Below are 15,637 nucleotides of genomic sequence, written 5' to 3' on the forward strand. Positions count from 1 at the left end.
ACCGTTTTACAGATAAAGATTCGTGATACCATCTCACATGAGACCTGCTCTTTTTATTATATTTGAAGGCGAAGCTAACCTTAATTTTGAAATTTTATTTAAAAATAATTTATCTTTCTGTCCACTTTTTATATAAAATAAGGATATTACTCAAATTTTTTTTAAATAGAAAAAAATTTGATTTAAAATAAAAAAATCTACTATCGTCACCGATTATATTCAAACTCGTGTTCAAAAATATGAGCGTTCAACTCCTTAAGAATGCGGTTACTGAAATAAAAAAATGGATAAAAATAATTTTAATTGTCGATAGACTTTCTAATTAAATTATTAAAATCAAAATAACATGCCTATTTAGTTTATGTGATTTGGTCTCGAATGTTTTTGTGGCCAGTTTTGATTGTTTGATTTCCAAATTTAGTATTTCAAAAACTGAAAAACTGGGCAAAAAATTTGATGTAGAACTTTGTTTAAATGCTTTGAGATGGTAAAGACTGTAATATTCTTCATCAACATTAGAGGGCCGGACCCCTTCAAACTCAAAGGGGTATAGGAATTCACTTAAACAGAGAAAATTAAACCAACGCTTTTTATCGATATTTGTGTCGATGATCAATCTAAAAACATAATTTCACATGTGTCGATAATTCTTTTGCATGGATTTGTGAAATAGATTAAACTTTGGACATCGATCCGCATATCCTCTGATTCATTTCCAACAGGAGGAAGCACTGTGCCAATCAAGAACATTTTCGAAGTTATGATGAAATGCTTGCAATGGAATTCATTGGGCACTATCTCGCATATTTGATCGGAAGTATCAAACTCGTAGCCTGTTTGCTACATGTGCCGAAAGGAGAACCAAAAATTGCAACACAGAGAGCGTAGGACTTGTGCCATCAGTTCATCACCGAAGAAAGGTGTTTGTATGGCTGCTAAGATTTATTTGGGAGCCGCATCTGCAAGATAATCGGATTAAATATAACTGCTAACATGACAAACAGCGGCACTAGGACTAAAGATTGTGTTCTTACACGTGATCTTCTATGCCTCCGACCTCCTGAATCTTGAGTTGGGGAAATATATGCGAAGTTCTCGATGGGAATAACTCCAGCTTTTTTACCGGTGCTTGACTTGTCAGGTGGAGATAAAGCCTGGAATAAGCCACCTCATTAGCATCTAAAAAATTAATGTTTCCATATAGCTAAAAGGTATAAGATTGGAGAGCGCTTCTGGTGAAACAAAAGCCTTAAAAAAATTGTAAACTATATTACAGAAAAAAGGTTTTGTTCATGCTACCCACATTGGTATTGCTCTTATCCACTCAGCACACTCAACACATGTGTCATGTGCTGGGTTGATAAATCATGATCACTCATTCAACAATGATGTATGGATGAGCGGTTGTGATTCATCACTCACTTGTCATGTGCTAAGTATATGAAAACACTGCTCATGTGGGTGACATCTACCAAACCCAGAAAAAGAAGCCTCGGCCTTGGTGTCAGTTTCGATGTTTGTATCCTGTGCACATACTACCGTGACAAATTCCCACACATTTTTATTCTCTGAACACTAGTTTTATGCACCCACCATTTCACATCTATAGTTCTACATTTATATATTTAGACATCTCCATTCCTAGATCTTGCCAAATTACTTGCCATATCGTGGAAAAATAATATAACAAAGAAAAATTACCTTTTCTTGTGTTGCTTCAAATTTCTTTATCTCTAAGTGATCGCGATAGAACAATATCTGCAAGTACATAACCAAGCAAAAGTGAGGGTATTGAGTAGGAAGCAGTAACTAAAGCTAAAGCTCACATCATATATAAGCTCCATAACATGAAAATGGACCTTGTTCTGAAACTCGATATTTGATGCATCAGTCGCCACAACCAGAACCCCGAGACAATTGTTGAGGTCAACACAGAAGGGGCAAAATATAGAATCATATACACAACCATCTTCTTTGCACCAAATTCCTTGTCCTGATGCACCTTCTCTGGCTGTTCCGCACAGACGCTTATCAATTGATGATGCATCTGATACCAAAACATCCACACTTGACGCTCCTGCAGCTACAGATTCAAAAGACTTTTTCCATAGGGAAGTCAAATAACCTTTCGACAATGAAATGGGCGAACACTTAACACCCAAATTGTTTTCTGGCGGACCGAGTGGATTTCTGCAGATTGAGCAGAAGATTTGTAGACTCTGATCCATATTAAGGTTATATGAGGTGTATGATCCAACAAAATTATTAAGACTTGAGGATAGAAACGATTTATCTTTGTCAAATTTATTTTCCGAATGAATCAACTCATCAGTACTGTGGTTCACATCTGTAGTTGTTACTGAACTTGCCAAAGAACTATAACTTTCAGGAATTGGGAAAGGTGGAGTATTAAATGTCCTGACAGAGCCAATTGATGGCAGACCTGTGAATTTCCTCCTTTTCCAACCATGAGAATTGACACTCCAGGGTGATTCAGCTTCAGGTTGTATGTTGTTTGCTTTAGTCTCAGGAGTAGTGACAAGTTCTTTAATAGGACCAGCATATGAACTCAGAACAGAGGTTGGTTGAAATGAAGATGGCTCTGGAAGCACCATGGAGCCATGGTCAGCTCTGAAACTTGAGAATTCATTCTTGGAGAAGAATTCCAGAGTTTTTACAAGGCTAGGGGCATTCATACCAGGCGTTTCTTGAATAAGAGTAAGACCAAAATCATCTGGGGACGGTGCCACTGAAGGAGTCACAGACCACCTGCATAGTAAGTATTTTAACGGTAGTTAAAAAGAGAGCACAATAAGGCACACAAGAGAATTATGTCATTAAGATGACTAACGAAGTTCATGGTTGATAGTACACCTAAAATACTGCCAACTTCTGCTAAAATCATAGTGAAACTGAGAAGAATCTTAAACAGTGGTTGACTTGTTCACTTAAAGTATGTCTGAGATCAAAACCAATAAAAGTTTGGCCCGAATAAGTTAAAAACAAAATTTTCATCTTCGCCTTTTAAAAAATCAAAAGGGGATCAAATCCACTTTCACAAAACCGAAGTCTGAAAGTTACCTTGAATCCGTTCCGGTATCAAATTCTAGGTCAATATATTCTCGAACACCAGACTCCTTTTTATCCATTATCTTGACTACTTCACCTCTAGTTTGAGTAGTCAGTGAATTATGTTTATCTGAAGGAAATGAAGGGTGAATAATTACCAGATTTGGTCTGAAAGAAACCTAGCAGCTTCTTATTTTCAGAAAAATAATTTGATTCCACTTGATGATAATTACCAGATTTGATCACTTTATGACTCTTCTTTCTTGTCCCTTTTTTCTCATCAACTGTATTAATGTTTTCATTATCAATAGCAGAATTTTGTGATGAATTTGCAATGCGATCCTGCATTCAGAAAAATCAGTGGCTTCAGTCAAATATTTATTTTATCAGTGGCTTCAGTCAAATATTTGGCTTACAGGATAAATATATTCTCGTACCTTCACATCTCCGAAAAAAGATTTCAAACTGCTAATCGATTCCTCAAAACAACTATACAGCTTAATTGAATCACGCAGCCACTTTGAAATGTTTGTTCTATTTCTATCTTTGTGGAAACGCTCATCTGCATTCAAGTCGAACAATATTGTGCTGAAATTTCGAGAATACTATATAAAAGCCAATATACATTGGCGAAGGCTTATCTAAACTTTAAAACATTTTATAGTTGAGCACAGAAATGGACCACCAGGACATCTTCTAACGCAAAATGCAATACAAACTTTGTAATATTTATACAAAAGAAAACAAAAAATCAAAGGAATTATTTTGCTTGCAAACAAATCCAACCATTGGTCTCAAAACAGTTGAAATAATGCAATAAAAGCACCTTGTGATACTAATTAATTATTTTCTTTCAAACAGAAGCCTATTTCGTTAATTTTTTTTCAGTTATATCCATTGGTTGAATGGACAGACATGCTTGACAATCCAATTCAAGCACCTCAGCATCAGAAAAAGATTTCAAATGAAAAAAGCACAAGTTTGAGGATTTCTCTCATGTAAATGCCTAAATACTGCTGCTCTACAATGAACAAAAAGCTAGTACTCAGCATATGGATATGGGTAGCTTATCATTTGTGAAGAAGTTTAATCAGAAGTACCTAAGTAGATGATAGCTCCATAATCAAATCTGTGTCGTATGCAGCGACCTGCAAAAAGAAAAAACTATTAACATGATTAGGTAACGTAGTTAATAACAATTAGCATCAAAAGCATTCCCAAAAATATATAGCAGTAGCAACGAAGTAGATCATTGGGTGTTGAGAGTTATTAGAATTTTTTAAAAAAACTTTTTGGACTATTGTTTTTTAAGAAAATAACATATATTTCAAATACATTTATCAAGATTATTTTCTTAGAAATAATTGACCAAAGTCATTTTACAAATTTCCTCATTTTAGCTATATATGAGGAACTAACGCATTAATCAGAAGTGACTAAACCCATTGAGTACTATAGTGATGGTTCTTGTGAGGGCCTAGCGAGGCTAAGTTATGTACGAGCTGGACGCTTTAGATAGTAGCAGTCAGAAGATTACAAATTTACGATGCTGGGCAGTCAATGAAGTGTTGTGATGAGGGTTGGAAAACGGAAGAAGGCAGTCAACTGCTCAACAGTGTGCATTTGGGAGCTCAGCTACAATCTCACCAATGTCTACAATACATGGTTTCGGGGAGTCAACATTTGGGTCACAATTCACCATATAATTTAACATTAACACTATCCAAGCTGAGTCAGCCAAACTCCAAAAATGTAATCATACAATAATGTGAAGGATCGGTAGGTTGCCAAGCAGCTAAAGCAAGATTAACCAGAAGAGTTGATAACCAGCAAGGACAAGAAGTAGAAGAGGTCGGTAACTATACACGTGAACAGAATACCAAAGATAGCACTTGCAACCATTCTAGGTTAGTTTTACATAAAATTTTGGAAGCAAGACTGTAGAATAATCCTGCAAAATAAAATTTATTTATGCTAACAATATGGTGGTTCCACGCTAGCAAAGACCTGTTTGCAAATGTTTTTAAGTTTCTTTAGTATTGCACTATTTTTAATCTCTTTAAAAACATAAAAAATCATTGTACCATGAAGACGAATCAAACATACGACAAAGAACATTCTGAGCCACAATGGTCGGTTAATAAATCTGTTCTGAACCTAATTAACGAGATTAATTGCCTTTCACGATTATGACATATGAGGTCAAACAAGCGCATGAGATCTACAACTACGGAGTCAATATTCACCAATGCACCTGCAAGGCCCATGGCACTATTCTTTTCGGGGCTGCTTGGACCGAGCCAAGGCTTATCTCATGACAGTTCATACGACACTTACTCACAGAACTCTCCACCCCTGGAAATGGAATCATGTCTCCTAAACTCTCGAACTCAAGATCTTCACAAGTACTTAGATTAAAGAGATTTGGTACCAGGAGATCTTGGGTTCAAGACTTGGGGAGGCAAATACTCAACTGCCAGGGGTTGAGAGTTCTGTGAAAAAGTGTTGTATGGGTTGCCATGAGGGAAACTTTGACTCGGTCCAAGAAGACCCAAAAGAGGTAGTAGCTCAATTGATATCAAGTCTCTTTAATCCAAGTACTTGTCTTGGAGGTCTTGGATTCGAGAGGCGTGTAATCGACTACCAAAGGTGGAGATTTCTGTGAGCAAGTGCCACATGGGCTGCCATGAGGGAAGCTTTGGCTCGGTCCAAGCAGTCCCAAAAAGGTTAAAGCCATGGGCCTTACTACGTGCCTCCCCAAGTAGCTCAATTAGTACTAAGTTTTTTTAATCCAAGTGCTTGTCTTGGAGGTTTTGGGTTTGAGACTTGGAGAGATAACATACTCCATTGCTAGGGTTGAAGAGCTCTGTGAGTAAGTGCCGCATGGGCTACCATGAGGGAAGCTCTGGCTCGGTCCTGCTCGGTCCAAGCAGGCCCAAAAAGAGTAATGTCATGGCCTTACAACACCATTTCAACAAGTACAATTTGAAATTAAAACTCATGATACATTCATTGTGATATATGTGTATATCATGTTTCATTTTTATTCGTACTTCTATTATATTTAATTTATTTTTGTATGGTTATACTATGTTAAATAACATAAAAATATTTTCGCTATTATTTATTTTGTATTATACTCATGTTTATTGAGTAAGTCACTCACCATTTGCCCCGAAACATGTCTAGGTGTCAAAAATGAAATGTCAGGAAAACATGTATGATTCAGGAGCTCGAGAGGTTAGTACTCTTGAATTCAAAACTCTGAGAAGTGAGAAGTCGGGCATGACTTAGAGAAAATTTAGATTTATTTTCAGCATGACTCCAAGATATTTATTGCATTTTGCAAACGTAAAGAGTGCTGATTCTGTCATTCAGATTTGTTCTAACTACATTTTCTAGGCAAACTTCTCGACGAAGAGTTGCAGATTCAGTGTACATGAATTTGTTCCGAATAATTATTATTCAGATTTTCACCAACCATCCCATTTGTATATGTTCAGTTCTGTTTGGACTTAGCCAGTTTTCCAACGATGAGGCTTGTTATTAGATTTGGTGTCGAGTTTAGTTTAAGCATAATTAGTATTAGAACAATTTGGAAAGTTAGAAAATGAGAAATCCCAATTCAATTGATGTTCACATTGTAAAATAAGATCCTGGTCAGTAGTAGATTGATCACGACTGATTCTAACCTTACCATTCAAGATTCCAGTAGGTACGAAATGTCAAATTTTCACCTTTCACGTGTTTTACTACTGATGCTCTAAAACAATCAACAATATCAGGCAATAAAAATATCTACATCTATTGATGCCAGAAATTGTTGTAACCCAGAAATTGTTGTAACCACATTTTTTTAAGCATGAACAATGACAATAAAGATTACTCATTTTTCACAATTTGTTAGCCCTTCAATCCAAATGTATTAAAGTGAGAGAAAAGGACAGGGAAAAGCTGAAGGGGGAAGAAAATAAACAAAATCGTTTTTAAGTTGAAGAACACAGCAATGTGAAGAAAAACTCAGAACTGGAATGAAGCTTTAATTAGTTGGCAAAATTTGAAGGCGAAAACAAAATAGCCAATACTCTTTGATATTCTAAACAAACAACTGAATTTTATGAAAAAATAAATAAATGTGATTTGTGTGGAATGTGGATAAAGCTACTAGGAGTTGGAAGTAACTTAACATTAAAAGACATGCACACATGCTGATTATCGATGACAAGACTCATAAAATGTTTGGGCAAATCATTATGCACAAGAATAAGTACCTGTAGCTTGATTAAGAGCCCTGAAGGCTTGCTGACAGTACCACTCGTTCCCGTTTAAGAGGTTTTTTGACAATTCATATGTATCGTTGAACTTCTTCTTTTGCACAACTTTAATGTCATAACTGGCAGTCAATGATCAAGAATTACTAAAAGGATCAAGGCAACTCAATAGTAATTAAGTGTAGAAAAGAGCAATCTTACGAGTTTGGAAAGGGTATCCCAACAATCACCTGAGGTGGTTAAAGCATAACATTGACAGAACATATCATTTTGACTTGATTGAACAAAATATCATTAGTTTAGCCTTTTTTATATAGTAAGTTTCGCAAATCTGTTATTCAGAATTTAAAATGAAAAACTTGCATGCAGACCCTTGATAATGTTCAATTAGTAAGATAAACAGTCTTATTACAGAAGATATATAGAAGGATACAACAGCTCGAGCATTATCATCTGAAAAGTCCATCCCTTCAGATACCTGCAAAGATCAATGCTCAATGTAAAGTTCAACTCAACATATATAGATGCACATAATTCATAAGGAGCATATGTCCCTCAGAATCTCAGGCAAATGTTTCGAAGTTCTGAACAGCTATTGTTAGAACCATGAAAAAATTAAATATTTAAGTAAGAATCTGATTATTATTATTGATTGTGTATTCTTTTGCTTGTACATTCCAATTTTGTGGTTAATATATCAGAAATAATGGGAAGTTTAAACAAAAGTACACTAAATAATAAAGGTTTAAATCCACAGCTTTACTCAATTAGATGGAGCTAAACCCATCTTAAACAGTTAGTTGCCCAAAATTACATTGTATACATGTAAAGTGTATATTCATCACCACAAATCAGGATAAAAGATAACACTCTTTTCATGATCATGTTTTTCGCCATGAAAATCATACCTCACATTTGATGTCCAATAAACAAAAAATCGAAATAAATTACCTTTCCTCGACAAACAGCAAGAAAAGCAGCGCCTTCTTTGTTTTCATCTTTACTGGTCATCGTGCCATTTTTTAGACCTGATGTTTTACTTCTTATCTTTCTAGTGTTGACCTGCTTTGAGCCCCGTTGAATAGTATTATAGAAACCCTTTAAAACAGGCTCCAAAGCATCCTGACCACCTCCTCTGGGTTCTAAACAAACAGCAGAATCGAGTATTGGAGAGGAGGGTAGATAAAAGCAGCTGAATCAAGATATGGAAACCGTGTGCAAACGAAAGATTCACTCCAATTTCAAAGTAAAGAAGTCTACTAGGAAGGAATTCAACTATCTACCAACAAACAAGGACTTCTGAGCATTTAACCGAGACCATTGACCAGTTTCCTGCCACCGGGTGCTTAGTTTATCCAGCAGCTTGTAACTAGGGAAAAATACTAGACACCCACCGGGAACCACCTTGCATATTTCTTCCAAAGATGTGCCTACTTCATCCTTTGAAAAAACATAGTAACTTTCATCAATTTGAGAGAGAGCTCTTTTTTGTATCAATACAAAATTGATAGTATAAGCACAAACCTGGAAAGCATATTCATCTGCTGTTTTATAACTTGCATTTAATGGATAATTACTGGGACCATGGGCAATTGCAGCTGCCCATACCTAGGGCAGATGACTGGTCAACTTTCAGATTGGACAAATAGGAAGCAAATTCATCCAAAAGATATAAACACAGCAAAAAGTTTATTTTACCTGTGAATCTACATCAATGATGTGTGGAGCTTCCAAACAAGTGCCAAACTGAACACCAAGTTCAGATGAAAAAGTGTTCAACGGTGACAGAGTCCTTAAAAGATGAGAAAACCATCGTCAAATAAGTAAGTTATATTGATAAAATATGATTATGCCTAGCAAAGATGTGAGCTACAAGAAACTCTGTTTGACAGCGATTGCATTCAGTCAAATCAAGTTGTGCAACAAGATTCAAACACGTCAAAATTATAGAGCACTCACGAAAATCCAAGAAACAAAGTGAGCAACAGATTTCTCCAATCAATCATCCCCAATTAGTATAGTCTATCAATCTAGGAATGTTTCATTCTGTGAAAATGATTAACATTTAACAAGAAATGCCTCAGTGAACTGAATATAACTATATTTACCCTGAAGTCAGAATTACTGACTGAGAAAACTCTGCAATAGTTTTGAAAATGACAGCTGGATTCAAGCACCAGAGACTAAATACGACTGTCCAGCCACCTGCAGCGTTTTGTGAACTATAATATAAAAATCCTTTCACAAAGAAGAATACTAGAAGCTGAATAAGCACCGGAACTATCTGTGTAATGAAGATTAAGTGTGCTTATAGAAGATACTTTTGTGAACTATCTTACATCAATGATCCTCATATAGTTGCTCAAAAATGAAGTTTGCATACAGCCAAAAATAAATAAATAACTAATAAAATGTAATACAGATGACGATAACAAGAAACTCTTTAGTGTGAGGAGGCCTGGGACCTCAAGATTCTTATTTCACTCATTCACTGTTCCATTTTAGTTAAATTGACTAACTATGCAAGAATAGGAATCACCCAACAACTTATTATTAAACTCTTCAAGCTTTATCACGCTTTTATGCTCCACGTCAGCGAGGGGAATACAAAAATTGATCAAAAGTTACTAGATAAAATAATCATAATTTAGTGTAGATCACCAACTTTCACCTTTCTGCATACATCGTTGCAATCCCAATTCATAGTCATAAGCATGAACACCATTTCCACCAAAGAAGTAACTAAGCGATGAGAACAATCCTGTACAATATTCACAGATCCAGTGATAACACATAAAATTTATTTCATTGGATAAATAGAAGAATATGGGTATGAATAGTTTGCCTTCAAGGGTAGTTGCTGCAATTCCACTTAAATGAGGAATGTCTGGTTCAGCTTCTGAGGCAGCTTTGATAGCCTTAAAAGTGATTGGCCATCATTAAGAAAAGAGCAGGTATTGGTAAGTGGCCAAACATATCAAATGTTAAGTGTAGACTAACAGAAGACTCCAAATATACCAACAAGTAGTAACTACCTTTTTGGCACATTCTCCCAAGATTGAGAAGTTCTGCAGTGAAATATTGGCTTCCTGTAGCTCTTTCAAGGCCTTATCTCCAGTCCAACTGACGAACATTGGTTACGGAAAATAAAAGAGGTTAAACAGTATTATAAGTTTGAAGTTTCAATTTATAATGTAACCAAATATATCCAGAAAAAATGAGGACACTTCTGGAATAGTCATTCCATTAGAGGCCAACTATACTTTTCCTCGAAAGTTCCTTCTGCCGAAACGCTGAAAAAGAATCCAGCAACAAAGTTCGGAATTTTTAATGTGAGCCTAGATTTAAAATTTTGGATGGGCATGGGTTTTTAATCCAGAATACAATATAAAAGATAATAGTAAGTATAACAAAAATAAATTGAGTTTTCTATTCTATGTACCAATACGCGTGGCTTTGAACTTATGCAACAACAGCATCAACAAAGTGAGATGGTTAATAAATTTTCAAATGACTTACCAACGGAAATAACGCTGAAATTCACGCTTTACTAGAGTATTTTTCCTCCTATCAATCCAACTCAAGATGTCCTACACCAAATAAAAGAGTTTCCAAACAATTGGAATGAAGTAAAAGAAGCAAATGGAGAGCTCAACAACAAAAAAAAGCACCTGCGTCATCTCGAACAAAGGCTGATAAGTCATGGCATCATTGAGGCTCAGTTGCCCCAGATCTGTCTGTAAATCTTCAAAAACACCACAGTTTGAGATGATTTAACAGATAACAAATAAAAGAAGAGTAGAGGTTTGTACTTACGTAACAAAGCCTCTTCTTCAACATCAATACTACCAGCATCACGAGCTATGNAAAAAAAAAAAAAAAAAAAAAAAAAAAAAAAAAAACTAGAGTCGATAACCCCATAACCAATTTCAAATAAATACTACAAACTTTAAGCTGAAATTGTTGTATTCCAACTGTTACTGTTTTTCAGGTAAATGGGCTATTACGACATCAAAACATTTAGATAAGATGTTAACTCGTACATATGTCCTAAAAAACATTGCAGGCGCTATGTTGAAGTGATTTTTCGATAATTGAGTAAGGGTACTTCTTGGAAAACTACAAGAACATAGGATAGTTATTTATTTATCAGCACATATCTTGGAGGAAAGGGAATGAAGTTAACATACTGTGCTTCATCAAAAATGATAACACTGCCATCAATATCAACTTCCATCGCTTCCCGGATGATTGGATTCATAAGATAGTTATATGGGCAAAAGACCAGTTCAGCGTCTTGTGCCATTGAACGTGCTGCAAAATATGAACAACCTGAAAATAAAATATCTTCAGCGACTTGGTTGGTTTCCGCACCAAGATTAAGTAAAGAACTGAGGAGTTAGAAAAGGGACCTTTGACTACTTGTCCGACTTTGACAAGATCCTCAATATCATGAACCTCATGACAACCTCCTTTTTGAAGAGAGGGATGACCTTTGACTTTATGCACGTTTCTGATGGTGAACAAAAATCAGGTAAGGGGTAATGAAACTGCATAGGCATAAAAGTACATGCGAAAAGAAGATTATTTTACTTGAATTCTGGACAGGTATCGTCTGTATTCTTCAGAAGCAGCTTACTGGATTGCAATAATAGTTATTAGTAGAAAAACACGCATAAGGAATACATTTTCAAGGGAAAAAACAGCAAACCATTGTTCATCCACATTCTCTTCACCACGCACATATGGGTTTGTACAATAGTGCTTCCTTGACCCCTGATGGTAAACAATAGGAAAAATTAAGATCAAAAGTTCAATTTTACACAAGTAATGCATCTTTTGGAACTAATAGTGTAAACACATACAGCAGAAAGGTGAGAGAAGGAAACTTCCAACTATTTTTGGGTTTTCTAAACTCATCTTCACTGCCTAAATCTCCAATCAGTAATACCTATTAAATGGAATCCATACATTATTTTCGAGCCCTAGCTTCTTCCTGAGGTTATAAAATAGCCTGGCCAGCTAATGCATATTTTATATTGTGATTAGATATGCGATTAGATATGCTTACAATTTTTTTAATCCAACAAAGAAAAAGTTTGACATGGATGCCATAAAAGAGACCAACCCTTGTACTAATGTTATTTCAACAGACATTTGATTTACACAAACTAAAAATCCACAAATCCAACGCTGTACAAAAAATTCCAAAATAAAGAACTCATGACAACAAAAATCGACAAAAACCATTTCAACCCATGCTTAAATGATTAATGTTTCTCTTTTTCCTTTTTGTTCCTTATGGTTTTCGTAGGAATATAGAACATTCAGGGAAAAGAGCTAGTGCTAAACATGTTTTTTATGCTTCCTTTTTTCATCTTGTTTCCAGGTATGCTTCCCTCGTGCACCAACTTTATCTAAAATTGAGTTACAGAAAAAGAACACAAATATGCTTATTTCAGTTATCAAGGATATCCTTATTGGTAAGACATTATCCAACCCAACATTATAAACTAACCCCACTTCTGAAAAAATTCAACTCCGAGATACAACAAACAACATATTGAGATTATATTTGAGAAATATATAATCACATACATATGTGGCTATGTGTGTTTAAAAAGCAGTATTCTATAATTGATAAACAATAAGAGCATTCAAGTATTAAATTACTATTTTGACAGGTATGTTACCCAACTCGCTTATTCCCTGGGTACCTTTGATTAATAATCTAAATCCTAAAAAATAAAAAGTATTCTACTACACCGAACGAAACATACATCCACCAACTGCTCACACAACCCAAGTTAGAGAAACACGATTTCCAGCCATATTTTTGTTTGAGCAAGCATTGAGGTAAAATGAGATATAACTAGATTATAAAATTTTGCCTAATTATGGTGGAACATCAAATTTGTAACTACGTAGTCATAAACCCTTTGCTATGAAGATGTTCGACTAAAAATGGCCATGAAATATTAAATAACATAAAAAGGAAAGGCTTGATTGCAGTAAACCCACCAAAACCGCCATTGGTACCCGATACGAAGTTTTCTTATACTCTCGGATCACTTGAGTGATTTGTGAGTGTGTCCTCCTAATAAAACAAAGCCGCAACTAAAAATCAGTTCTTTCTGAGCTGAAAATTAAACGTGCATAACAATGTGGCAATGCCCTGCTGTACAGAACTTGTTGAACAATAAATTATGGCAGAAATTTTATGGTAAATCATGTAAATTATTTTCAAAGTTAAATCAGATATAATACAAATCTAAATATTTCTATTGGAAAAAAAATTAGAGTTGACCAAGGTGATGGAAGCTTACGAGGAATAAAAGATTGTGGGAGCTAACTTTGGCTTCTCCTTTTTTGCACCAGTTGCAGGTGGTGGTGGTGGTACTCCAGGGTTTCCTGACAAAAAAAAAAAGACCAAGAGAGGACATTAGGACACGAGACAACTATTGCATAGATGCAAAAATAATGAAAATAAATAATACTCGTAATGACAACAAATGAAAGATGCAACGGGAAAGCTGGCAAAGCTTCGTCAAATGAAACGTTCACCAGAATTGACAGAGTCTCCAAAATGTAAAGATGGATTCCTAACCTATCAACCTCAACAAACATAAGAAAAACCCCGCGTTCTATTGTTCCATCTAAAATTTGGTTGAATAATACCTGAAGGCTGTGTTTCGGGAATGAAACCGCCTCCATGATTAATAGGGTCGCTAACTGCCTCTGGGTTAGCCCTGGAGCTCGAATGCATTAAATTAGCTCGAATGTTTTTCGATTTCTGATTCTGCTGCCACGAGAGAGCAGAACAAAGGAGCGATAGGGATTTCCCAGTGCCGGTTGGAGACTCCAACAACGCATGGCAGTGTCCGTCCCTCTGTGATCGGTCGAGCGTCGAGATGACTCGATTCATGAATGCAAGCTGCGAGCCATAAGGCCGGTAAGGGAACTCCACCAGTAATCCCCCGATGTGGACAGGGTTCTTGGAATTGGGGATGGATTTTGGGTCAGCATCAGATAGTGAAGCCGGAGAAATAGATTGGGGGGAAGCCGAGTCCGCCATTCTGTGTTCGTGCGTGTAAGAGAATGTGGGACTCTCCGTTAATCCGGAATCTTGGGCCTTCAGGGTTAGCGGGAGTTCAATTTCTTCGGCGGGAATAGGTTTTATTTGATTTTCCGACGCAAAAAAATGTTTTCAGTTGACTAATGTTTCACTCGTGGGTCGTCGCATGAAATATTATTTTATGTAATCAATGATTAAAAATATAAAATATTAGTGTTTGAATAATTATTTAAAGTTATTGATATAATATAATTAATATATTTAAATTTTAAATATTATATAAAAAATTATATCAAAATATTTATGCTATTTGATATAAGACTCAAATGATTATAATAATATTTTATCGTTAAATTGACTTATTTATTTTGGTTAAATCAAACTACTATTAATAAAAAAAATAGAAAAATATATTTTAAAAAATCATATATTATTTTGTTTATCAAAATTTTTAAAAATAAATAAACATGTTTCAAAAATTCAATTTTTTTGTCATTTATTAGATAAATATAATTTTGATTAAAATGTAATTATTTTTTAGACATGTTAAAAATATATATATTAAATTTCTATTAAGATACATAAAAATAATAATAATTTATTGACACTCTTTTAAAAAGTTGAATAACGTAATATTATATAAAAACTTTTATATTTTATTTAATATGATAGAAAGTATTAAACATAAAATATATAAAAGTAACACACAACTTAAGGTTATAATTGAAATTACGTCAAATTCAAATTTAAATTTAAAAATAAATTGAAAATAATTCACATTTAATTACGTATTTATTTTCCATTCGGGTAGATAGTATCAACAAACTAATCAGAGTTTAAACGCAAAATATATTTTTGAATGATTTACCTCACGTGTGATACTGAACATTGCACTGTTCTTTTATTTTTATTCTGATTGAAAATTGATTGTTTGAACATGATGCAGAAATCAGACTGAATTATTTATATAATTTATAATAACAACTAAAAATATTATAGTAATACAAAATCATATCCCAAATTAAATGAATGACATAATAAATTAAAAAATTTAAAATAGTTTGTGGTTTCAATATAATTCATTTTCAATTTGTATAAAGAAAATTAAAATCATATAATTCATAAATTACATTTGAATTGATATAAAAATGAATTAAATTCAAATTTGAACGAATTGATATAATCAATGTAAGTAATAATTGAAGTTTATATTTTCAAATAT

General features: G+C 34.5%; 1 protein-coding gene across 1 annotated transcript; it reads right to left on the reverse strand.

Moving 5' to 3' along the window:
* Window positions 1-473: 473 nt before the first annotated feature.
* LOC140961653 (uncharacterized) lies at window positions 474-14,498 on the reverse strand. The gene is made up of 30 exons (XM_073420308.1): window positions 14,019-14,498; window positions 13,667-13,751; window positions 13,362-13,437; window positions 12,052-12,116; window positions 11,934-11,978; window positions 11,753-11,853; window positions 11,531-11,672; window positions 11,449-11,459; window positions 11,157-11,201; window positions 11,012-11,085; window positions 10,860-10,930; window positions 10,376-10,463; window positions 10,186-10,258; window positions 10,012-10,101; window positions 9,449-9,545; window positions 9,039-9,132; window positions 8,865-8,948; window positions 8,624-8,780; window positions 8,292-8,482; window positions 7,774-7,818; window positions 7,542-7,570; window positions 7,341-7,462; window positions 4,170-4,217; window positions 3,507-3,631; window positions 3,303-3,411; window positions 3,082-3,199; window positions 1,860-2,769; window positions 1,702-1,758; window positions 1,035-1,154; window positions 474-959 (listed from the first exon to the last, which is right to left on the reverse strand). Exons 1-30 carry the CDS (start codon window positions 14,413-14,415, stop codon window positions 936-938), a joined length of 3,693 nt encoding a protein of 1,230 aa, XP_073276409.1. The 5' UTR covers window positions 14,416-14,498; the 3' UTR covers window positions 474-935.
* Between the last annotated feature and the right edge of the window lie 1,139 nt (window positions 14,499-15,637).

The sequence above is a fragment of the Primulina huaijiensis genome, chromosome 16 (genome assembly GCF_012295235.1).
Source record: "Primulina huaijiensis isolate GDHJ02 chromosome 16, ASM1229523v2, whole genome shotgun sequence".
Classification (NCBI taxonomy): Eukaryota; Viridiplantae; Streptophyta; class Magnoliopsida; order Lamiales; family Gesneriaceae; genus Primulina; species Primulina huaijiensis.

Excerpts from the sequence above, each read along its gene's own strand:
- LOC140961653 (XM_073420308.1), bottom strand. The coding sequence starts at position 14,415 with ATGGCGGACTCGGCTTCCCCCCAATCTATTTCTCCGGCTTCACTATCT. Across the intron at positions 10,931-11,011 it reads CTTTGTTCGAGATGACGCAG|GACATCTTGAGTTGGATTGA; the intron begins GTGCTTTTTTTT and ends TATTTGGTGTAG. Across the intron at positions 7,819-8,291 it reads TTGCTGTTTGTCGAGGAAAG|GTATCTGAAGGGATGGACTT; the intron begins GTAATTTATTTC and ends TGATCTTTGCAG.